At 36.9% G+C, this 25,671-nt stretch overlaps 1 protein-coding gene across 2 annotated transcripts in view; it reads right to left on the minus strand.

Moving 5' to 3' along the window:
- The window catches only part of LOC110214653 (sperm flagellar protein 2), a 105,687-nt gene that overhangs the window by 71,465 nt on the left and 8,551 nt on the right, over positions 1 to 25,671 (minus strand). For both annotated transcript variants that reach the window (XM_078153221.1, XM_078153222.1), the window contains exon 2: positions 22,970 to 23,072. In XM_078153221.1, the coding sequence (XP_078009347.1) occupies positions 22,970 to 23,072 (103 nt within the window). The remainder of the gene's footprint in view (positions 1 to 22,969; positions 23,073 to 25,671) is intronic.

The following is a 25,671-nucleotide window of genomic DNA, read 5'->3' on the forward strand; positions in this document are numbered from 1 at the left end:
AGTGAAATAGCCTGTTTCCCCTGTGTTGCAGTTCTCTTTCCCTTCTTCCACCGCTGATCTAAGGGTTTTTTTTCTTTTTATTCCTTTTCTTTTAATTCCTTTTCCCATTCCTCTGTCCTACTTTCAAATTTGTTCTGTTTATGACTATCCCCTTTCTATCCCTCCCCTCTTAGAGCCTTCTCTATCCTTCCCTTCTCCTTATCTGTTCCTACTTCCCCTTTGAGTTTCATGTATTTCTATACAGGAATCCCTTGTGTGAGTGTGGGTGTGATTATGTTCAATTTTCCTTTATTCAATTTAGATGAAAGTGAATTTCTTGGGAGGCCTAGTCTCCCATCCCTTCTTCAATGACTTCATACTTTTCATCTTATGTACCTCTATTACACAATAATGATATTTTCCTCTCCTTTCTCCTTTATTCCCCCATGCAGACTCCTGTCCCTTCCATCCCCTGCCCCCTCCTCAATACCAAGACCATTAGAACTGAATAAAAACATCATTTAGACTTTCTTTTGTGAATCTTAAAAGGCACTGGGATTCTGAAAAGACATTTGTTTTTTATCCTCCTATTAATATGTAGATCACATTAATATTTAAAACTGCACAAAGACTTTTGGAACACCTTTCTACTTCTCTTGGTGCCATTTCAAAATGTTTACTCAGCTCTGGTCTTTTTATCAGGGACGTTTGGAAATCTTTTATTCCATCAAAGGTTCATTTCCCCCCTATAGAATTACATACTTAATTTTGCTTGATAGGTTTTCTTTCATTGTAAACCTTTGATGTCTTGCCTTTTCGAATATTGCATTCAAAGCTGTCCTCTCCTTCAATGCAGCAGTTTTGTGTAATCTTTATTGTGTATCTTTGGCACTTGAACACCTTCTTTTTGGCTGCATATAGTACCTTTTCTTTGTCCTGGAAGCTCTGGATTTTGGCCATGATGATCCTGAGAGTTTTTATTTTGGGGTTTTCTTTCTTGAGGAGACACTGGATTTTTTCTATTCTTATACTGTTCTCTGGTTCTAAGAGATCTGGGCAGTTTTAATTTATAATTTCTTATCTAAAACTTTCTTATTTTTTATATTCTTATATTTTCATTTATGATGTCTTGAATTTTTGCTATTATAATTTTCAAACAGGAAGAAAAGAACAGAAAGAAATTGTGTGTTATTAGTAGGTGGAGTGACAGCCTTGGTATCAGGAACACCTGGTTTTAGGTCTCACTTCTACACATAGGGTCATATCCATGGGAAATTTATTTAACCACAATGCCCCAGTCAACTCTCCAAGACTAGAGTTTGTGGAGCAATTGCAGCTCTGCTTTAATAAAGTGAGTTTCCTTACTTGGAGTTCTTTACCTAAGTGGGGTCACAGGTACAGGTAAAAGCAATAATAATTATTATTATTACTACTGATAGGAATATGATTATGACTACTGATATGAATATAGCACTTCAAGGTTGCCAAAAAGGTTCTACACATACCTCGCTAGAGACTTCATAGCCCCATGAGGTGAATATACTTATTTTAAAAAAGAGTAGACTGAAACTGAGAAAGCTAAATAACTGACTTGTCCACAGTCACACACCTGGTAAGTAAGTACCAGACGTGGTATTGGAGCCCAGGCTTTCCTGACTCCAAGCCTGGCACTCTCTCTACTACCCCTATTCAAGTTTCTGGTTTATAAGTAAAATAATGGTTAAGAAATTGATGTCTCAGAATTTAGATTTCTGGAACATGGCTTAAAATACAGGCATGATGGAGGCGTGGTCAACAATGGAGTGTGCCTAACAAGAGTTGGCAAAATATATTTGTCCAGAATTGTGATAACCTATTCAAAAGGGCCTTAAACCGAAAAGGAAGGATTGGGGAGGGATCTACCCACGTGTATATTCACAAAGCTGGGCACAGGGGCACTGTGGTACAGGGGATAGAACAATGAACTCAGAGTCAGGAAATCTAGGTTCAAATTCAGATTCTGATAGTTACTAGCTGGGTGAACATGGACAAGACATTCAATTTTTCAAACGTCAGTTTCTCCAACTGTAAAATGTTAATAGTACCTGTTGTACCTACCTTATAGGGTTGCTATGGGGTTCAGATAAGATAACACGCATCTGGGGGCAAAAGAAAGAGACTCTATCCACTTCTGGAATGAATGATGTCATCTTTAAACTAGCCTCTCAGGGCAAAACGAGCAGTCACAACTTCTCTCCCACTATATTTCACTGTGCTTTTCTCCAGTTCCCTTGCGGTTGTCTTACAAAGCTCTCCACACAACAAAGACAGATTAGTAAGCCTCTTCCCTACCTCCAGGGTCAGCTGCAGAACTAAACTACTGACTGCTCTCCCTTCCATTTTTTGTTTGCTCATTTCCTACACTTTAGTGAACCTCTCTGTGTATAACTTTCTCGTGTTTGGAGCTCACCCCGCTGAAGGAAGAAAACTGTCAATCAAATAAAATAATCTCTTGCTGACATGGGTTATAATGACAATACAGCTTTTCTATCAGATTGGTACTCTGGATTTGTGAATTCTGATCCTTTTTCCCTCTCACACCATAAGAACTTTGCAAACTTGGAAGTGTTATGTAAATGACAGAATTAGTCATTACTGCTATAACTATTAGATACCATAGAGAAAGGTACAATGTAATAACAATAATAATAAATAGTATTTACAGAGTGCCTTAAGGTTCGCAAAGTGCTTTACATATGTAATTTCATTTATTTATCACAACAATCCTGTGAGATAGTAACATCTACATATTATAGATGACAACACTGAGGCTGAGAGATGTTAGGTAACTTTTCCTGGATCACAGATCTAATGTAGGATCTAAATTCACATTTTCCTGATTTCAAGTGCAAAAAAAATTAAAACAAACCAGCACTATCTCAGGGCAGCTGGGGGCTTGGGGGGGGACGGACAGTGGATAGAGTGCTAGGGTTGGAGTCAGGAAGACCTGAGTTCAAATCTGACCTCAGACACTTACTAGCTGTGTGACCCTGGACAAGTCACTTAACCTTGTTTCCTCATCTGCAAAATTATCTGCAGAAAATGGCAAACCACTCCACTTTCTTTGCCAAGAAAACCCCAAATAGGGTCACAAAGAGTCTGACAGTTGAACAGCAACAAGAGATATCTCAAAATTCTCAGCACAGAGAATCCAAGAAAAGAGTCAGAAATAAATCTCACAGCTCAGATACTATTACACAAAATGTGTATAACAGACAGGGTGAAGTAGAGATTGGAACACAAGGAAGCAAATTTGACTTCACAAGTACCAGTAAATCTTTGTGAGATAGGACCCAAGACTAGAGTAGGACTCTAGAACTGTGCAATTTATTCAATAAGAACAGGGTGTGTATAGAGGGTGTGGTAGTGGAGTGACACTGTAAATTTAGAATATATTCTCAGTGAGACAATCCACCAGCCAGAAGAGCAAAGAGTAGCAAAGAGTATTTGAGTGAAGATCAATGAAGGCAGAAACATAAGTGATATTGCCAGCAAAATACACTATTGACCACCTGCATAGGAAAAGTTTATGAAACAGATGTAAACCCCAGCACTGAGGCAGAGTGTGATAAAAAAAATACAGAACTCACTTTCTCTGCCAAAAGCAGAGCAGCTGATAATTTCTTGGCTTACCCTAATAACAATTTCATCCTTCAAAAGGTGGAGGAGCTAACAAAAGAAATTACTCTTATGGTCTTGAACCCCACCAACAAAGAGAACAGTTGCTGGGTAGAAATCATGGGAATCTTAAGAGGAAGTAACCATTTTCACTGAGGATCAATGATAATGAGTAAGAGTCAAGTCGAGTTAGTTTGACACTCTCCAGATTTTTAGGAAAATGAATTTCAAATGATTTAGAGGAAGGATAAAATCAAGATCCCATAGACCAGGGGTGGGGAACCTGTGGCCTGGAGGTCACATATGGCCTTCTAGGTCCTTGGGTGGAGCAGCCCTTTGACTAAATCCCAACTTCACAGAACAAATCACCTTAATTAAAGGTTTTGTTATATAAAACCTGGACTCCCTCAAAAGGCTTCACCCAAGGACCTAGAAGGCCACATGTGGCCTGAAGGCTGCAGATTCCCCTGCCATAGACTATAATTGTATAGGTGAAGACAGTCCAGTAGGGATGGCAAAACTCTCAAATATGAAATTCTAAAGGTTCAAAGAAAAATAACCTTGATGTGGAAAAGGCGGAATTTTCTAAAGAGACCTATGTAGAGGTATAATCAACTTGTCTACCAACATAAAAAGGCACATACAGATAGTAACCCAGCACTTGATAAATCCAAGAATATAAATTATTGATTTAGGATTCCCTTTCAAATAAGAATTTCTGGAAAAACTACAAAGCAGGTAGAAATGTAGTTTAGAATACCATCCTAGTTCACATACAATATGCTCAATATAGACACATCATCTAAATATAAAAGGGTCACATTATAAATTTTTTTAAAAATTACAAGAGAATGAGATTAAATACATTTCTCATCTATGGCTAGAAGGATGATTTCTAATCAAATGATGAACAGAAGAGTAATAAAATAAAGCTGTTTTGACTACATAAGACTGAAAGATTTCTACATGAATAAAACCAATAACCATTGAATTAGAAGAGAATCTCTGGAGTTGGAAAATATATTTGTATAAAAATCAGTGTTGCAAATCTGATATGTAGAATACTCAGGGAACCAAGACAAATTTGTAATACCATTCTCCAATAAATAAGTAGTCAAATGTTAGAAACAATCGTTTTCAAAAGAATTATCAACTATATGTCACCACATGAATACAGGCTCTAATTAACTAATAGTAAGAGAAATGCAAATTAAAATGACTTCAGGTTAGTCAATCAACAAGCATTTTTTAAAAATAATTAATTTATTTTTAGTTTTCAACATTCACTTCCATAAGATTTTGAGTTTTAAATTTTCCCCCTCCCTTTTCCTCCTCCCCAAGACATTGTGCAATCTGATACAGGCTCTCCTTATACATTCATGTTAAGCATATTTTTCCATTAGTCATGATGTAAAGAACAATTAGAATGGAGTAATAAAACAATACAACAAGAGAAAAGGAGGAGAGCAAATAGTATGCTTCCATCTGCATTCAGACTCATAGTTCTTTCTCTGGATGTGGATAGCATTTTCCATCATGAGTCTTTTGGAATTGTCTTAGATCTGTGCATTACTGAGAAGAGCTAAGTCTATCAAAGTTAGCCACCACACAATGCGGCTGTCTCCTGGTTCTGCTCCCTTCACTCAGCATCAGTTCATAAGTCCTTCCAGGTTTTTCTGAAGGGAAAATTGGCCAAAAAAAAAAAAAAAGACAGTGATGCAAAGAAATTTTAAAAAGAGAATTTAACAGCTTGGTAAAAGAGGCAGCTGTCTTTGGGCAGCCCTGAAGTCAGGAAGATTCATCTTTCTGAGTTCAAATCTGGCCTCAGACAGTTGTGAGCTGTATAATCTTGGGCAAGTTACTTAACCCCGTTTGCTTTGGTTCCTCAACTGAAAATGACAAGTCACTCTAGTAGCTTAGCCAAGAAAACCTCAAATGAGGTCATGAAGAGGCAGACATGACTTAAATGACTAAACAACAACAAAAGAGGCACAAAAATACTGAAGAAAATAGTACCTTAAAAAACAGAATTGGCCATACAGTAGTAAAAGAGGCACAAAAATTCACAAAAGAACTTAAAAAGCTGAATTCCTTAAAAATTAGAATTGAGCAAGTGGAAGCTAAAGACATCAAGAAACAATAAAACAAAGTCAAAAGAATGAAAAAGAAGAAGAAAATGTGAAATATCTTATTGGAAGAAGCAACTGACCAGGAAAACAGAGCAAGGAGAGATAACTGAAGAATTATTAAAGGGCCTAGTCTTCACATTTCAAGAAATTATAAAGGAAAATTGCATCAGTATCTTAGTTCCTGAGGGTAAAATAGAAGTTAAAAGAATACATCAATCATCACCAGAAAGAGAACCCAAAATGCAAACTCCTAGAAAGATTATAGGTAAATTCCAGCACTACCAGATCAAGGAGAAAATACTGCAAGCACCCAGAAAGAGACCAATGAAATACTGTAGAATTACAGTCAGGATTACACATTAGCAGCTTCCAGGTTAAAGGAGTAGAGGGCCTGGAATATGGTATTCTGGAAGGCAAATGAGCTAGGATTAAAATCAAGAATACTTTACCAAGCAAAGTTGAGTATAATCCCTCAGAGAAAAATGGTCATTTAATGAAACAGAGAGCTTTGAAGCATTTCTGATTAAGAGACCAGAGCTGACTAGAAAATCTGACATTCAAACACAAGACTCAAGAGAAGCATAAAAAAGGTAAACATGAAAGCGAAATCATAAGGGACATAAAAAGGTTAAATTGTTAACATTCCTATGTGGGAAGTTGATCATTGTAACTCCTCAGAACTGTATTATTACTGGGGCAGTTAGAAGGAACCTACATAGATAGAAGGTATGGATCTGAGTTGATTATGTTGGGGTGATCTCTGAAAAAAATGAAGGGTTGAAAAAGAGGGATGCATAGGGAGAAGGGGGATGGGAGAGGAAGAATGTGGAAAATTATCTTACATAAGAAGGCACACATGAGGAAGAGCTTTTACACATGAGTGGAAAGGGGGTGGTGCATGGGTAACCTTTGAATAGCACTCTCATTGGAAGTGGCTCAAAGAGGGAAGAATACACATATACACTTAGTGGAGAAATCTATCTTACCTAACAGGGAAGTAGGAGAGGAAGTCACTGAGAGAAAAGAAAGTGGTGATAAGAGGGAGGGCAGATTAAGGAAGATACTGGTTAGAAGCAAAACAGACTTTTGAGGAGGGACAGGATAAAAAGAGAGAGAGAAGAAGAAATAGAAGAAAATAGGATGAAGGGAAATACACAGTAATCAAAACTGTGATTGGGAATGGGATGACCTCACCCATAAAACAGAAGCAGAAAGCAGAATGGATTAGAAACCATAATCTAACAATATGATGTTTACCAGAAATGCACTTAACACAAAAAGGAACACACAGAGTTAAAAACAGGGGGTGGTACAGAATTTAGCTGAGGTTAAAAAAAGGCAGGAATAGCAATCATGATCTGAGATAAATCAAAAGCAAAAAACAGATCTACTTAAAAGAGATAATCAGCAAAACAATATTTTTCTAGAAGGTACCACAGGCAAGTAATAGTAATGTTAAATTTATATGCACCAAATTACAGAGCACCCAAATTATTAAAGGAAAAGTTACAGGAGGAAACAGACAGTGGGAGACTTCAACATTCCCCTCTTAGAACTAGATAAGTATAACCATAAAATAAATAAGAAAGATGTTAAGGAGACAAATAGAGTTTTTAGAAGATTTAGATACGATAGACCTCTGGAGAAAATTAAAAGGGAATAGAAGGAACATGCCTTTTGCTTAGCTGTATGTGCTACCCTTCACAAAAACTGCTTATGTAATAGAAAATTAAAACCCCACTAATAAATGAAGAAAAGCAGAACTATTAAGTGTACCCATTTTGGACCCTAATGCAATAATGATATTCAATAGAGGACCTTGGAAGCATAGATTCAAGTTAATTGGAAATTAAATAACCTAATAATAAAGAATGAGTCAAAGAACAAATCAAAGAATCAATAATTTCATTAAAAAGAATGACGACCATGAGATAACATACCAAAATTAATGGGATTCAGCCAAGGCAGTACTTAGGGGAAACTTCATACCTCTAAACACTTACATCAGTTAAAAAAGAGAAAAAGCAGATCAATGACTTGGACATGGAACTAAAAAAAAAAAAACTAGGAAAAATAAATTAAAAATCCCCAATTAAAAAACAAAATAGAAATCCTGAAAAATCAAAGTAGAGCTTAATAAAACTGAAAGTTAAAAAAGTTGAACTAATAAATAAAACTAGAAGGTAGTTTTATAAAAAAAATCAATAAAACAAATAAACTATTTGTTAATTTGACTTTAAAAAATTAAGAAAAACCAAATTACCAGTATCAAAAATGAATGAATGGGGGCAGGTAGGTAGCACAGTGGATAGAGCACTAGCCCTGAAGTCAGGAGGACCTGAGTTCAAATCTGGTCTCAGACCAAACACTTGATATTTACTACCTGCATGACCCTGGGCAAGTCACTTAACCCCAACTGCCTAAAAAAAAAATAAAAATTTAATGAATGTACCACCAATGAAGATGAAATTAAAGTGATTATTTGGAGTTATTTTCCCCACTTATATTAAAACTGACAACCTAAGTGAAATGGATGAATATTTGCATAAATATAAATTGTCCAAATTAACAGTAGAGGAAATCAAATGTTTAAATAACCTTATCTTTGCAAGAAAAAAAAATTGAACAAGAATTGAATGAGCTCTCTGAGAAAAAAAATCCCCAGCAGGGCAGAGCCAAGATGGCGGAGTGAAAGCAGTGAGTTGCTTGAGCTCTCCTCCAAACCCCTCCAAATACTCATAAAAAATGGCTCTAAACAAATTCTGAAGCAGCAGAACCCACAAAAAGACAGAGTGAAACAAATTTCCAGCCCAAGACAACGTGGATGATTGATCAGAAAGGTGTGTCCTGCCGGGCTGGGAGCGCAGTGCAGCCTGGGTGCATAGGCCACAGCAAACCTGGAGCAGATCTCAGAAGACTGAATCTGGGGCAGCTGTGGAGGTTCCCAGACTCCTCAATTCACCAATGCCAAAGACAGATTAGAAGGTCAGTGGGAAAAGTCTGTTTCTATCAGTGGTCAGCGAGGAAGGCGGGGTTTCAGCTCCATTCCCCAAGAGCGTGGCCCTGCGGGGGGGGGGGGGGGAAGAGCAGTTGCTTCCTGAGCTTCTGGCCCACAGACTGAGGGGGAATCCAGTGGCTGATCAGAGAGGGATTGCAGGAATCTCTTCCTTTGCCCATGTGTGGATCTGGACCACAGTTCTGGGCAGCGGTGCTGGGGTGAGGAGGAGTGCTGGCTTGGTGGAGCTTGCAGTGATTGCGGAGAGAAGCCCCTCCTCACAGTTACAGGACAGAAAGGAGTACTTGTAGTCGCAGCCCAGGAAAGGAGTAAACACCTTGCCCCTTATCATACCACCTTGGAAGAACTGAAAATTTACAGGTCCCTACGAGTATCTCTGAAAACAGCTGTACAAACCCCTGAAGCTTGGGACAGTACGTTCTCCACATTGGAAGCAGATTCGTACCTTAACAAAGAGTTTAAAACTCAAGTAATTGGCCGGGATCATGAGCAAGTAGGGCAAAAAGAGTCAGACTATATTATCTTACTTTGGTGAAAAAGAAGACCAAAATATACAACCAGAAGAAGACAACAAAGTCAAAGCCCCTACATCCAAAGCCTCCAAGAAAACAAGGGAATGTTGAAAACTAAAAATAAATAAATTTATATTAAAAAAAAATCCCCAGGACCAGATGGATTCAGAAGTGAATTCTATCAAACATTTAAAGAACAATGAATTCTAATCATATATTATTTGAAAAAATATGCCATATCCCTTCTACCATACAAATGTGATTTTGATACCTAAACCAGTGAGAGCAAAGACAGAGAAAAGCTAAGACCAGTTTCCCTAACGAATAGTGATGAAAAAATTTTAAGTGAAATAGTAGCAATGAGAATATAGCAATGTATAAGTAAGTGGGATTTATATCAAGAATACAGGAGTGGCTTAATATTAGGAAAACTACATGCATAATTGATCATATCAATAACAAACACAATAAAAATCATATGAATATATCAATTGGTACAGAAAAGGTTTTGACAAAACACAACATACATTTCTATTAAAAATAGTATAAAGAATATGCTTAAAGTTTTTTTCTTATAATAATAAGTAAAATCTATCCAAAGCAAATAAAAAACATTATCTGTAATGGGGATAAAATGGAAGCTTATCCCAATAAGATCTGAAGCCAAGATGTTCCTTACCAACATTATTATTCAGCATTGTCTAAAAATTCTAACTCTAGCAATACAACAATAAAAAGAAACTGAAGGAATAAGAGTAGCAATGAGGAAACAAAGCTATCACTTTGCAGATAAAATGATGGTATACTTAGAGAACCCTAGAGAACCAACTAAAAACATAGCTGAAGCAATTAACAACTTTAGGAAAGTTGGAAGATATAAAATCAACACACAAATTATTAGTTTTTCATATATTTCCAATAAAACCAATCAGGAAGAGTTAGAGAAATCCCGACTAAAAAGGTATAGACAGTGTAAAAATACTTGGGAGTCTACATGCCAAGATTAATCCAGGAACTATATGAACACAATTATAAAATATTTTTTCACACAAATAAAGACCCAAACAAATGGAGAAATATCCATTGCTTATAGGTAGGTCAAGCCACTATAATAAACATATTGATTCTACCTTAATTAATTTACTTATATTATTAGCAATCATTTTTATCAAACTACCAAAATAATTTTATAAAGCTAGAAAAAATAACAAAATTCATCTGGAAGAACAAAAGGCCAACAATATCAAGGGAATCAATGAAAAAAAAAGTGAAGGAAAGCAACCTAGTAGTATCAGATTTCAAACTATTACAAAGAAGTAACCATCAAAACAATCTGGTACTAGCTCAGAAATAGGGTGGTGGATCAATGGAATAAATTAAGTACGCAATACATAGTAATAAATGACCATAGTAATCTAGTTTTTGTTAAACCCCAAGATCTAAGCTTTTGGGGCAAAAATTCACTACTTGTCAAAAATTGCCAGGAAAAACAGAAAGCAGTCTGGCAAAAACTATCACTATCTGTATTTATACTTGAAACTAGGTGTAGACCAATATCTCATATCGTTTACCAAGATAAGGTCAAAATGGACATATGATTTAGACATAAAGGATACCATCATAAGCAAATTAGGGGAAAATAGAAAATTTTACTTGTCAGATCTATGGCTAAGGAAAGAGTTCGTGATCAAATAAGAAATGAAGAGGATCATGGGAAGTAAATGGATAATTGTTATGACATGAAATTAAAGTTTTTGCACAAACAAAACCAATACAGACAAAATTAGAAGGAATGTAGGAAATTGGAAGGAGGGAATTTTACAGCAAGTTTCTCTGATGAAGACTTAGAGAACTGAATAAAATTTATAAAAAATAAGAGTCATTCTCCAATTGATAAGTAGTCAAAGGATACAAACTGGGAGTTTTCTGAAGAAGAAATCAAAGCTATCTAGATTCATATAAAATATTCAAATATCTGTTGACTAGAGAGTTGCAATTTTCAAACAACTCTGAGGTGCCACCTCACACCTATCTGATTGGCTAACATAACAGAAAAGAAAAATGACAAATGCTGGAGGGGATGTGGAAAAATTGGGAAAGTAATGTACTATTGGTGGAGTTGTAAAACTGGCCCAAATATTCTGGAAAACAATTTGGAACTATTCCTAAAAGGCTATAAAGTTGTGCACACCATTTGACCCAACAATACCATTACTATGTCTCTCTCCCAAAGGAAAAAGACATATATATATATATAAACATATTTATAACAGCTCTTTTTGTGGAAGCAAAAAATTGAGGGAATTGCCCATCAATGGAAGAAAAAGTGAATAAACTGTGGTGTGGGATTGTGATGAAATACTATTGTGCTATAAGTGATGAGACAGGTGGTTTCAGAAAACCCTTGGAAGCCCTACATAAATTGGGACAGAGTGAAGTGAGCAGAATGAGGAGATCCTTGTACACAGTAACAGCAGTATTTTAACAATGATCACCTGTGAAAGACAGTTACTCTGATCAGTACAATGATCTATGACAATTCCAAGGGACTCACGATGAAAAATGCTATCCACTTCCAGAAGGAGAGAACTGATGAACTCTGAATGCAAATTGAAGTATAATTTTTCAATTTATTTATTTTTCTTGCTTTTTTTGGTAACATGGCTAATATAGAAATATGTCGTGCATGATTTCCCATGTATAACTGATACCATATTACTTGCCTTTTCAATGAGTGAGAGGCAAGAGGAAGGGAGAGAATATAGAACTCAAAATTTTTTAAAAAGAGTGTTAAAAATAATAATTTTAAAATTAAAAAAAAAGAAAATGGTAATAATTGGAAGAGAGATGACAAAAGGACCAGTGAGGGTTGATGAGATCAACAAGAGAGCTTAGTAGAAGAAAGGCCGAAAATAGAACCCTGAGATAAACTGCCACCTAAGTGGTGAGACAGGAAAGACAAGCCAGCAAAAAAGGAAAAAGAAGAGAAGAAACAGCTGGTGAGTTACAAGGTGAACAAGGAAAGAATAATATCTTATGAAAGAGAAATAGTGAAAACCTAAGGCGGAGAAGGTAATCAACAGAAGCTACAAAGAGGTCAAGGACGATGAGGACTAAGAAGGGGTCATCACACTGGGCATTAAAACAACATTGGTGCCATTCTACAATGTATAAGTAGTCCAAGGACATACGCAATTCTCAAAAGAATTCCAAACTATGAACAACCATATGAAATACTCCTCCAAATAGCTGATAAGAGAAATGCAAACCTAAACAGTTAGGAGGTTTTCCTTCATACTCAGCAGATTGGAAAGATGGAAACAGTCAAAACTGGTGGGGCCATGAGAAGACAGACTAGAGATGCTAGAGTCAGGAATTGGTCAAGCAATTCCAGAATGTAATTTGGAAGTATGCTTTAAAAAAAAACACATACATACATACCCATTATCGACATATGTTTCAAGGAGGTCAAAGATACAAAGATCCCAATTATACTAAAATTCTCACTAAAGCAATCCTGTGGTAGCAAAGAACTGGAAAAAATAATTACCCATTGACTGGTAAATGACTAAAAATACTGAGATACACGAGATTAAGGAAATATAACCACATCATAAGAAATTAATGTGAAGAATTCCAAAGAACATAGAAAGTATACTAACTTACACAAAGTAAAGTAAACAGAGCCAAGCATAGTGTACATATAATTTAACCAGAAAGAACAAAAAGGCTAAACTCAATGTTTCATAATTATAATAACCAGGTTTGATGCCAAAAAAAGATCTGAGAAGATGTGCACCTTACTCCCTTTATTGCTGAGATGGGAGCTTATGGGTCAGATGCTGTCAGGCAAGGCCAATGTATTGATTAGATTTGTTAAACTGCTCTTTTTCCCTCATTCTTTTTTCATCTGTGTTACAAGGAATGAGTCAGTAGGCAGGAGAGGAAGAGGAATATATTTGAAAATTCGTGTGATGAAAAAACAAGTCATCAATAAAAAATAAAGTATTTTATTTTAAAAAGAGATTATAGGAAACCTTGGAAAAGTAGGTTCATTTGAGTCATAACATTGAAAATTAGATTGTAATGGACATTGAGAAATGAGTGAGAAATAAGAAAATGGAGAGAATAAGAACAGATGATGTTTTTTTCTGGGATTTTGGTTTTGAAAGGAAAGATTCATGATAAATGCCTGAGAGGATGGCAGGATCAAGTGAAGGATTTTAAAAGATAGGAGAGATCAGGTGATGTTTGTAAGCTGTAGAGAAGTAGTCAGTGGATGAGAAGAGATTTAAAATTAGATAGAGATGACCAAAAGGACAAGTTCGAAAGGGCATCTAAGAAGGTGGGATAAAGGACAAAAGTAGTGAAGATGATTTGGCAAGGAGAAAGCTTTTTTCTTCCAAGACTCGAGCAAAGGAGGAGAGAATGGGGAATAATCTTGAGGTTATACAAAATACAGACTTAAGGACAGAGAAAGCTCTCTGTAATCAGTCTGATTGTTTTTCCCAATGAAATACGATGTCTTCTATTTAGACCAAGGATTCTTAACCTGGGGTCCACAGAACACCAAAAGGGATCATCAACAGATTTAGCTTCTTGAACTTGAACGGGAAAAACACGTTTTATTTTCATTAACCTCTAATTGAAATTTACCTCTGCCTTCAATTACTTAAGAATATTACTCTTAGAAGGGTTTCACCAGACTGACAAAGGAGTCTAGAACACAGATTAAGAAATTCTAGCTTCTATTTGACACAGTACTAGAAATGTCAACTGTAACAATAAGACCAGAAAAAGAAATTGAGAGAGTAATCAAAGATAAAGAAGAAACAAAATGATCACTTTTGGGGAAAATAGGATGGTGTAATTAAAGAATGAACCTTAGAGAGCCAACTAAGATTAAAGGAACATAATAGCCAGCAAAATTGAGGCATATAAAATAAATGCACAAATTATCACCATTTCAATGAAGCAGCAATAAAAACACAGTGGGAAAAATAGAAAAATTATGTTTAAAATAATTTCAAAATGTATTAAAAAACTTAGAAGTCTACCTATCAAGATACACATAAAAACATATGAACACAATTACAAACCAATTTTACAGAAATATCAACATAAATAATTCAGAAAATATTAATAGCTTGTGGATAGGATGAGTCAATATAATAAAAATGGCAATTCCATTTAAATTAATGTACTTACTGCATGCCATATCAACAAAACTACCAAATTATTACTTTATAGAACTAGAAAAAAATAATAATAAAATTCATAAGGACCACGGTCAATCTCAAGAGAATGAAAGGGAATTACAAGCACCAAATTTCAAACTTTACTACAAAGCAGTAATTCTCAAAACAATATTTAGTAGTGGTTTAAAAACAGGTTGATCAGTGGAAGAAATTAGGTACAGAATATATAACAAGTATACATGTATATGTACATATGTATATATGTACATAACAAATACAGAATATATAAAAAACCCAGTAGACTGCTGTTTGACAAACAGAGATTCTACCTACTGGGATAATAATTTATTTTTGAAAAAACATTGCTAAGGAAATTAGACATCAGTATAGAAAAAAATAAACTTAGACCAGCACTTCATACCTCATATGAATTTAAGCTCCCAAAAGACATATAACTTTCATATAAAATGTCACTTTGTAAATAAATTAGAGAAACATGGGAAAAACACCTATAAAATCTATGAATAGAAGGAAAGTTCATAATTAAACAAGGGATGGAAAAGATCATAGAATGTAAGATGGATAATTTTCATTATCTAAAATTTAAAGAAAAGTTTTTGCTTGCTCAAATCCCATAAAGCTAAGATTGAAAGGGAAACAATTGGAAGAAAATCTTTGCAAAAAAGTTTCAGGGACAAAAATCTTATTTCCAAAATATTTAGAGAACTGATTGAAATTTATAAGATGAAGAACCCTTCCTCAATGGAAAATGATCTAAGAACATGAACCAATAGTTCTTAAAAGAAGAAACCCAGGTTATCTATAGCCATAGAGAAAAACAAAAACAAAAACAAACAAAAAGAACTTCCAAGCACTAATAACTAGAAAAATGCAAATTAAAGCAATTTTTAAGTTCTACCTCACACTCTTCAGATCACCAAGACGACAAAAAAGGAAAATGACAAATTTGGAGGGAAAATTTACAAATTTGTAATCCAATAGGATTACAGGCACATTAATGTACTGTCTGTGGACCAGTGAATGTGTATAATCACCATTCTGAAAAGTAATTTGCAGTTATACACAAAAAGTTACCAAACAGTACGTGCCCTTTTAACCAGCTTTATCACTGCTAAGTCTGTGCCCAAAAGAGATCAAAGAAAGAGGAAAATTCCTATATGTACAAGAACGTTAATAGAATCTCTTTTTGTGGAGGTAAAAAAAAAAATCTGTAAACTTAAGAGGATGCTCATAAATTGAGGAATGGCTGAACAAAGTGTGATGTATAACTGTGAAGGAATATTATTAGGCTATCAGAAATGATGAAATAAATTATTTCAGAGACATGGCAAGAAGTGCATGAAATGATGAAAAATGGAGTAAGTATAACCAGAAGGATGACTTATACTATTTATAACATCAATATTATGAAAACCCCCAACAAGTTTGAAGATTTTTATAAACTGATGAGGAATTAAATGAGAAAACCATTAAAACAATTTGTACAATAACAACAACACTAGAGGAAAAAAAGAGACTTTGAAAGTTCTAAGAACCCTAATCAATACAAGGACCATCCATGATTCCAGAGGACTGATGATGAAGGATAATACCCACTTTCTGATAGGTGGTAGATTCAGTGTAAAGAAATGAGACGTTATTTTTTGAACACAGCCAATGAGAAGATTTGCTCTGCTTAACTGCATATGTATTACAAGGAACTTGTTTGCTTGTTTGTTTGTTTGTTTCTTTATCCCTTCATGGAATGGAGAATGGGAAGAAGAGAAAATATATTTCTGTTAAGTAAAAAAGTGAAACTTAGAAAAAGAATAGACACTTAAAAAATAACCATTACCTTAGTTGGAGAGTGAATTAGAAGGCTGAGTAAAGAAGAAAAGATTTAGAACAAAGATTGTGGGGAGTGGGACAGAAAATAAAAATATAGTGAGACACAACAGTGATGGTCCAGTTGAGAAAGTATAACATAAATTTGTGATCCCTGTCATTATGGTTTTGTGACTTCCTATGACAAGGAGTGAAGAAAAGCAGATGGGAATAATCCAAGGTTGAAGTCTGGAAAGGAATGACTGATCACAGGATAAGGGGCAAGGGAATCAAGGGTAAAGGGCAGTTTAAAGTTGAATTGTTTGACTACACAATCATAATGGGATGAGAAGAAAATGAAGTTAGAAAAAGAGTATTTGAAGTCCTTGAATAAAAGGGCTTATGATGAAGAGAAGACTGTGAACCAGGTACTGGATTCCTTCAGAAATGTGGGGAAATGACCTTTCAAACCAGTAAACAACTGGCACCAAGACAGTAACAATTCTGAATGGAGCAAACCTATAAGGGCGAGTGAGAGGTGCTAAGTGATATTAGTAGAAAGTGTGTGGAAGTGGAGGTCAGGAACAAGTAACCAAGAAATATGTTTCTTGGCCAAGTGTGTAAGGGACTTGAATGAAGGTAATCCAGGCCTGGAGAGGGTGGCTAGGGATGCAATCAATTTCTTCTGGAGGAAGCCCAGTTTCCATGATTCTAAGATGGAAAGGAGAAGGCTACTGAAGAGCAGGAATAGTGAAGAGAATAAACAAGAATTATTTTTCCCCTACCACCTGATTTTTTTTCACTTTTCTCTTCATGGCATTGCCTAAAGTGGCACCAATCATCTTCCTTTATAAATTCAATGCCTATGGAAGGATTAAGACATGAATTAGTTCAATGAGAGCACTAATGCCTAGTAAGGAGGTAACAGAGGTTTTTGATCAAGGGCAAAAGAGGCTGGAAACTTTCAAGCACAGAATTCTTTGGATCTTGGGATAGGTTGGAGTAGGGTGCCATTGTGAAGTCCTTAGAGCATTATGGACACAGTGGGTGCCTAGAATTTGGGAGAGGGTTGAGAAAAGAACGTTAGAATATGTCAAGGATAAACTATCTAACTTTGACTTTGACCTTGTACGGACCCTTCTATCAGAAACAGAAAAGAAAAAAAGTCTTCCTGCACCAGTATGACTCCCAGTTCTAACAGCTCAGATCTAGGGGTAAAGAGCATCCACATTTCAGTTTAGCTGTATTATGGATCAAGTAGGTTATTTTTGCAGTTTGACCTGATAACGTAACCATTTTAAAACAGTGGTTCGTAGTAGGAAAATGCCTTCTGAGTTCCAAACAATTCCCCAAATTTGAGAATATAATCTATTCATAAATTGGAAATGGCCTGCCCATTAACTAGGTTCAATAAATGCAACATAATAATCATTATGGGCTCCGTGCTACAGTCGTTTGCGTGTAAGGCAAGCCTCAAGGACTTCTTTGCTCTAGAGACACAGGATATGATGTAAATGATGACTTCTTAAGGAGCAAGTTAAGTATTCTGGGAAAAGTATTCTCCCTCTCTACACTACCTTCTTGTCATGGGACGGCCATTCTCCTCTCCCTTGGAGCCCCACGTGTTGTGGGAATAACTCTCCTCATACAGTGCGTAGAGTTCACCCTCCCAGGGAAATCCATGTTCATTTTTGTACATACCCTCCTCACTTTTCACCCTTAACAGGAGGGCTAACTGTATTCACAGGCAGACTCTTCTTTCAGATTGAGAAATATTGCCCCTAGCATGGGCAATTCCCAAGACAAATGCCTTCAAACCATATAAGGCATAATGTTGTCTTATTCTGATACTTGGAAAGAACAGTGATTTCATCAAAATAGGAACTTCTCCCAGGGAAAACAAAGATCTCAATTCATCCATGTTTCCATTACTCTAAAATTCGATCATACTTTTGGTGATGAACTACCCCACACTGAGCTATTTGGTTCTTGAACGACAGAAACACATCACTTATTTGTGGGCTCATTCTCAAAGCACATTTCTAGCCAGGCAAAAGCTATGGAACTTGTCCTCTGTTTACATAACTTTTACCCCTGCTTTTTTTTTTACTTCAGCTGAAGCATAATATATTCTATTGCAGCCTTTTACCTTTACCCTGTGCGTGTCCCTCTGTTTCAAATATGTTTCCTGTAAATAACTCTGAAGTTCTACCTCACACTCAGAAGTGACAAAAAAAAAAAAGAAAAGGACAAATATTGGAGGGACTATGGGAGAACAGGCACATCAATTCACTATTAGCAGAGATATGAATTGGTACAGCCATTACGGTAAACAATTTGTACCTATGCCCCAAAAGAGGCTAAACTATGATACTATTACTTGATTAAAGACATAGAAGAAATAAGAAACAGACTTATATTCTCAAAAATACTTATAATAGCTTTTTTGTGGTGGTACAGAACTGGAAACAACCAAGAAGTATGGCTGAACAAATTATGACGGATAAATATAATGGAACATTACTGTGCCACAAGAAATAACAAAAGGGACAATTTTGAAGAAACTTGGGAAGACTTAATATGACCTGATACAAAGTGAAGTAAACTGAACCAGAACAATTTATACAATAAAAACAATATCATGTAAAGGAGTAACTTTGAAAGATTTGAAATCTTTCATCCATACAATGATCAGCCATGATTCTAGAGTAATGATGATGAAAAGCTGTCCACGTCCTGAGAAGTAATGAATGTGATATGCAGAGTGAACGACAATTTTGGATATAATCAGCATAGATTTTATTTTTTTTCTTTTGGGGAGGAAGTGGGAAGGAGAGAAAACTAATGTTTCTGACTTTTAAAAAATATTTTTAAAAGTTTAAATAAGATTTTAAAAGATGATAGACCATAGAATTGGGAACTGGTATAAAAGTGACTTTGGCAAGGTAAGAGAAGAAAAAAAACCTTTTTTCCAGTGTAAGCTTGCTGTGTGGCACTGAAACAATCACAAATTTACTGACTTACATGACACCTAAAGAAGTATAGTCTGGGGGAGGAAGATTATGTATAAAGATTGAATATGAATGCTTATTCTGTTGTCCAAATATCTGGTTATCTAGCACTGATCCAGAAGTATAAAATTTGATTCACCTTGGTGGAAATCAAATTGATCCTTTTCAGAAAGAGCCCTGAGACAATCTAACGGCCCTAGATTGTAACATTTGGTTAAGACAGACTTGCAAATCCCTTAGGGCTGTAGGTAGGCGTTCTGTCCTGAACTTGAGCCAGTTCCCAAAGTTCTGGAAAACCTAGGTTCTGTTTTCTCTTCTCTCTTCTATCCTATTCTCTCTCCTTCATTTTTCCTTTAAAGACTGGGTTTCCCTCTCTTGGCCAGAAGTCAGTGGTATTCATGGGCCCGATCTCAATACTGATCAGTCTTAGAGCTTTGACCTGCTTTCTTTCTGACCTGGGCCAATTCACTCCTTATGCAGTCTGGTGTGTTCCCAACTCTACCGGACTTAGTGCAGACATCTGATCAACCTAGTCCACTGCTACTCAGAACTCCCCAGATCAAAACATCCACCAACCTTAGTCCTCTTAGTAGCTGAACTCATAGGTGTGTGCCACCATAGAACATGAAGACTTATTGGAAGCAGGAGTGTGAATAATTTCCTTCAGTTTAGAAGTGACTCTCCCCAAAAGCACCATTCTAACAACAAAGTCATCATCATCAGATTATGACAATATATCAGAAAAGCAATGGGGTTCAAAGACCATCCCTGAGCTTACCAGGAATCAAGAACAGTTGTAGGAGAAAAGAGGAGTAGGTAAGAATTGAACCAATAGCCCAGAATTTTTCAACCTTTGGGATTGATCTTATTCTGCATCAGCCCTCCCAGGTTATATTATGGTAAAGGAGAAAGTTAGGAGTGGGAGAGGAAAACTGGTTATAGGCAGAAGGGGATCACCTAAATAGTTTGTGCTAGAAATTTGGAAACCAGCCAGAGATTCGAGGATATAGGGTACAACAAGATTTCCCACTAGCTTACTACTTTTCCAAGGTAGGAAGGAATATGATGCATACAATTTTCACAACTACCAGAGCCCTTCCTCCTTAATTTACTTTGTATTTATTCTCTCTAAAAATTAAAATACATACCCTGCAGGCAACTATAATAAACTCCTTCAGGATCTTTCATTTTCGTCCTTGTGTCCCTGCACCACCAACAGCGTCAGCCTCAAAGTAGGCACTTAATAAATTCCTGTTGTTGATTAAAGTATTGAAGTAATGAAAGAAGTATTGACCTCTAAGTGGGTACAGAAGAGCAGCTTTTCCATTGCTCCTTCTACCTCAATAAAGCCACGTGGCTATCCTCCCTTTTAGCATGCCCCTCTCAGCTTGAATGGTGAAGTGGACTCAATAATTAGGGACCTGCTGTTACTATTTTTTAAAAATTGATTTTGATTAGAGTCATCTCTTTTACTTATACATTAAAATTCAAAATCAAAATACTACCTGTTACCAAGCACACAATTTGCCTGTTCAACTTTTTCACGTGGTAGACAACTGACCAAAATAGGTAGAAGTTCACGAGAGGCTGGGGCCACATAAGAGATATGGAGAGAGGCAACCAAACAGATGAAACAATGGAGTTTGAGAATGATTGTGATAAAAAAAAATAGGTGAATATGGCTTGGCAATATTTCCTAAGGTAGTAGCAAGCAACTTTTTTTTTTCTCTTTCTGATGCTTAGATTTTGAAAAGACTGTTTTTTAAGGTTAACTTTGGAGGGTAAGACATTTAAAAGACTAAAGAAATAAATACCTGTTCTAGAGTTACTGTATTGTCTGCTAAAAGCCTTCTCTAGTGCCTCATCACGGGCAGCTAGGTGGCCCAGTGGAGAGAGAACCAGGTCTGGAGTCAGGAGGGCCTGAGTTCAAATGCAGCCTCAGATGCTTACTGGTCTTATGACCCTGGGCAAGTCACCTAACCTAGTCTGCCTCAGTTTCCTCATCTGTCAAATGAGATGGAGAAGGAAATGGCAAACTACTCCAGTGTCTTTGCCAAGAAAACACTCCAAATGGGGTCACAAAGAGTCAGACAAGACTGAAAAACAACTGAACAACAACAAGCCTCATCTTGTGGAGGTGTGGAGGGGATCTCAGGCTCTTGAAGGACACATCCACATGCTACAATGCCCCTGGAAATGCTGTGCAATGCCCAACCAAGTTGGAATGGATCACAGCATCAGATATTTAGAGCTGTAAAGTTTCTTAGAAGACACCTAGTCCAAACTTCCCATTTTATAGAAAGGAAAACAGAGGCCCAGAGTGACTACCCCTATTTGTAGAGATATTGAATTGCAGAACCAGGATTTGAATTCACATCCTCTGATTCCAATCCAGCACACTTTCTAATTCACCTTGCCGCTTTAAATACGGAACTAGTAATAGGCCATGCATCCTCTAGAGACTAGAGAAGCTCTTCACTAGTTGGTTAACAGTTGATAAGTTAATGAATTTTTGGCCAGATAAAATCTCAAACAGCACATAAGGAAGATGTGACATACATCGGTGGAGAAGGACGTCTTCATATCTATAACAACACAGATTCTTAAATTACTAAAGCGTCACTGAACAACCATGAATTGAGATGCTCTTCATCATCCCAAGGCCCCAGGTTAATCACTTCTTGAAAACAAGGTAGGAAGAGCTCATACTCATGATTCCAATACGGCATATGCCACAGAATATGGTTTTACAGACTTCTGATCACAGCTCATTCTGCTGGTATACATTTAAATATAGGTACAAGGTCAGCATGGGGAAGAACACTAGCAACCAGGGGACTGTCCTAACTGCCCTTTACATAGCTCTTCTCACACCAGTTCACAAATATCCAGCCAGAGCCCCCATGGTCTGCACTGGCTCACTCACTCTCCCACATGTAATCACTGAAAGTACTCTCACTCTCCACTCACTCCCAAACCACATGAACCCACAGGTTAACCAATGCTTATTCCCTTGAGCTTGACTGTTCAACTCCCTTCTACCCTTAAGGGAAAGGGTACAAAGGAGACAGCAGACAAGTGGAAGCATTCCAAGATTTGGTGATGAGAGGCCCCAGAAGGGTGAGTATAGTTTTCACTGTGAGTATGGTCCAACATCAAAGAACTCCATGCTTGTGGGGCCTCTTATCACTACCCATCAGTATTACTTCTACTTCTCTGATGTGATCACCTCACCTGGATACCTCTGGTTCTTTCCCTCTCCCCAAGGGAGGAGAGGGGGCTGAGCAATCTGTCACTGGTTCTTTAAGCCTCAAGTGAAGAAGCACCAGAGGACCTCTGAGGACACACACTACTCTATTGCTGGCAATCCCAATGGCATTTTCAAGAAATCCTACTGGCATCACAAATCATCAGCTTTCCTTTCACATTCCCTCCTCACATTCAGGCCAATTTCTCAATCTCCAAATTGAAAAGCATGGCAATAGAGGCTATTTCCTGAAACTTTTCAGTAGCCCGGTGGAATTGCAGGAAGGCACGTTCCCTTGCAGCCTCTAGGGCACACTTGTTCATCCTTTTTCCATTCTGGTTCCACAGCCCCATGAGATTCCAATAGTAAGAACAGTCAGCACATAAGCATCCTTACCTGCCTTCTGAAAATTGAGGAAAATCATCCTGAAGTTCATGTTTGTGTAGAAGTTCTCCAAGTAGGAAGCCATTAGAAAAATCCTTTTCAAGTGCCTTTGGACCTGAATTTTTAAAAGATTAAAACGTTTTTAAAATAGTGAACATAATACACGTGAAACTCTTAAATTCACACAAAACAAAATATCTTTAACTCCTTTAGTTATAAAAAATATGTTTTTGAGAAATAATAACCCATCTTCCAGGGACCAAAAAGGCAAAAAGGAAAACTAAAAGACAACTGTGCTCTAATACAAGACTCTTCCTCCCTTTGCCTTGCCACCCTCCTACTCACCCTGCCTGAAACAGCACAAGCACATCTGGGAGCAAGCCTACTCCCAATCTCCCTCCTCCATGTATGCTGGAGAACAAAGCAAAGGATGGGACTGAGGAGGGAGCATGCTCATAGATCTGTCATCATGGGGGTAGGTGGGTGAGGAGTGGGCAAATAGAAGACCTTTGAAAAAAAAGGGGCAACCAAATCAGACTGGTTCCACTTTGCTGTGGTGGATGCTAAACTTATGAACGCCAGGAAGCAGCTATCTGGGCATAGCATGGATGGATTCTTTTACCCGTGCTTGGCCGGGTTACGTGAGCAGGCTCTACAGCTGAGTGTAGTCATTGACTGGGAAGAGAAGCAGAAACAGGAGCACAAGAGCAGACATAAGAGAAGTGAGAGATACAATGAGATCAGAGCTCTTGTTAGGGAGGCTGCAGCAAACTGAGTTCCTGAGGACAAATGACTCCAAGGTCCAAATCAAAGCTGTGTGCTCTGCTGAGGAGACAAGAATTGATCTTCTCATTATAAGTAAACCAGGAGTACATTCTCCTCTTCCAAGGATTCTGACTATGCTTGTGGGTTTTGGGGGCGGAATGAGGTGGCTTTGATTGGGGAGATCAAAATGTGTGGCTTTATGTGTGAGAAAATGGGAGTTAATACTAAGCCTCATTGATAACATTTTATTATCATGATTTGTATTATTTCGGTTAAATATTTATTCTAATTTTTAAATTATCTATCTATCTATCTATCTATCTATCTATCTATCTATCTATCTATCTATCTATCCTAAAATGGAAAGGAAAGACAAGGTGGTAAAAGTTTTCCTAGTAGAAATGTGAAGTGAGAATTGGATTATGAAAGTAAATGTTACTACCCACAAATAGGGCAGTCAAAGCTGAACTAGGCTGACAGTCAGAGAGATTGGAAGTTCCCCAGAGTGTCAATCAGTGTTAGGCAGTACGCAGAATGGGTTGGCGTGAGCTTGTAACTGAGAGCACCACCTTCAGGAATAGTGTCAAACACAGCCTACAGGCCCCCCTTGGGTTCAGCATAAAGTTTCAGAAATCATACAAGAAGGACAAATCAGCTATACATAATAGCATATGCATTTTTGGAAGAAAACAAAGATAAGCATTGTTGTTGTTCAGTCATGAATGACTCTTTGTGACCCCATCTGGTGTTTTCTTGGCAAAGATACTGGAATAGTTTGCCATTGCCTTCTCCAGCTCATTTGAGAGATGAGGAGACTGAGGCAGACAGGGTTAAGTGATTTGTCCAGGGTCACGCAGCTAGTAAGTGGCTGAGGCCAGCTTTGAACTCAAGAAGATGAATCTTCTAGACTCCAGGCTTGGTACTCTATCCACTGTGTCACTTAGCTGCCCAAGATAACCACAGGCAGAAATAAAACAGTAGTGAAGTTGATAAAACTAAAAAACATTATACAGGAGAAACAGCACTGGATAGTCACTCAGGAGACCTGAATTACAGCTTTGGCTCTGCACCTGAATCACCAGATACCATTTCATTTCCCTCTGCCTCAGTTTAATCATTTGCAACATGAAGAAGCTGAATTAGAATTAGTGACTCTCTAGAGTCACTTCTAATATTCTATGACTATAATGCTAGAGTTAAAAACAAAGGCATGGTTACTAAAATATTTAAAGAATATTACTATGTGATTTTGGTTGTCTAGCATCAAATGGAGCGATCAGTCAAGTAGTTAAGCATTTATCAAGCACCTACAGGTGCCAAATACTTGACTAAGTACTGAGGCTAAAAAGGTAAAATAAATACATTTATTTATTACAACTATTTATTTATTTTTTAAAACAACTTATTTATAAGTATCTGTTTTTAAGGAGCTCCCAATCTAATGAAGGGAGACAGCATACAAAAAAAAAAAAAGGAAAAGAAGCCATATACAGAATAAACTGGAGATAATTTCAGGGGGAAGGCACTAACATTAAGGAATATTGAGAAAGGCTTCTTACAGAAAGTTGGATGTCAGATGACATTTGAAGGAGGTAAGTCAGAGGGTAGAACTGAAGAAAGAGAGAATTCCAGGCATGGGGGATATCCAATAAAAATGTCCAGAATTGCAAAATGGAGTATCTTGTAGAATGCCATTAGGAGGCCAGAGTTACTGAATTATATAGAGGGATAAGGTATAAGAAGATTTAATAGGTATGAGGGCACCAGGTTATAAAGGACTTTAATAGGTAAACAGAGGTTGTTAGATTTGATCCTGGAGGCAATAGGAAGCCATTGGAGTTTACTGGATAGGGGAGTGACAGTAATTTACTATACTGTATTCTCAAGTGTAACTGTGGAATCAATTCATAGATGTGCACAGGCTATAGACCTGAATTGAAAGTAATGCC

Source organism: Phascolarctos cinereus, unplaced genomic scaffold, assembly GCF_003287225.1.
Source record: "Phascolarctos cinereus isolate Bilbo 61053 unplaced genomic scaffold, phaCin_HiC Scaffold_4;HRSCAF=312, whole genome shotgun sequence".
NCBI classification, from domain to species: Eukaryota; Metazoa; Chordata; class Mammalia; order Diprotodontia; family Phascolarctidae; genus Phascolarctos; species Phascolarctos cinereus.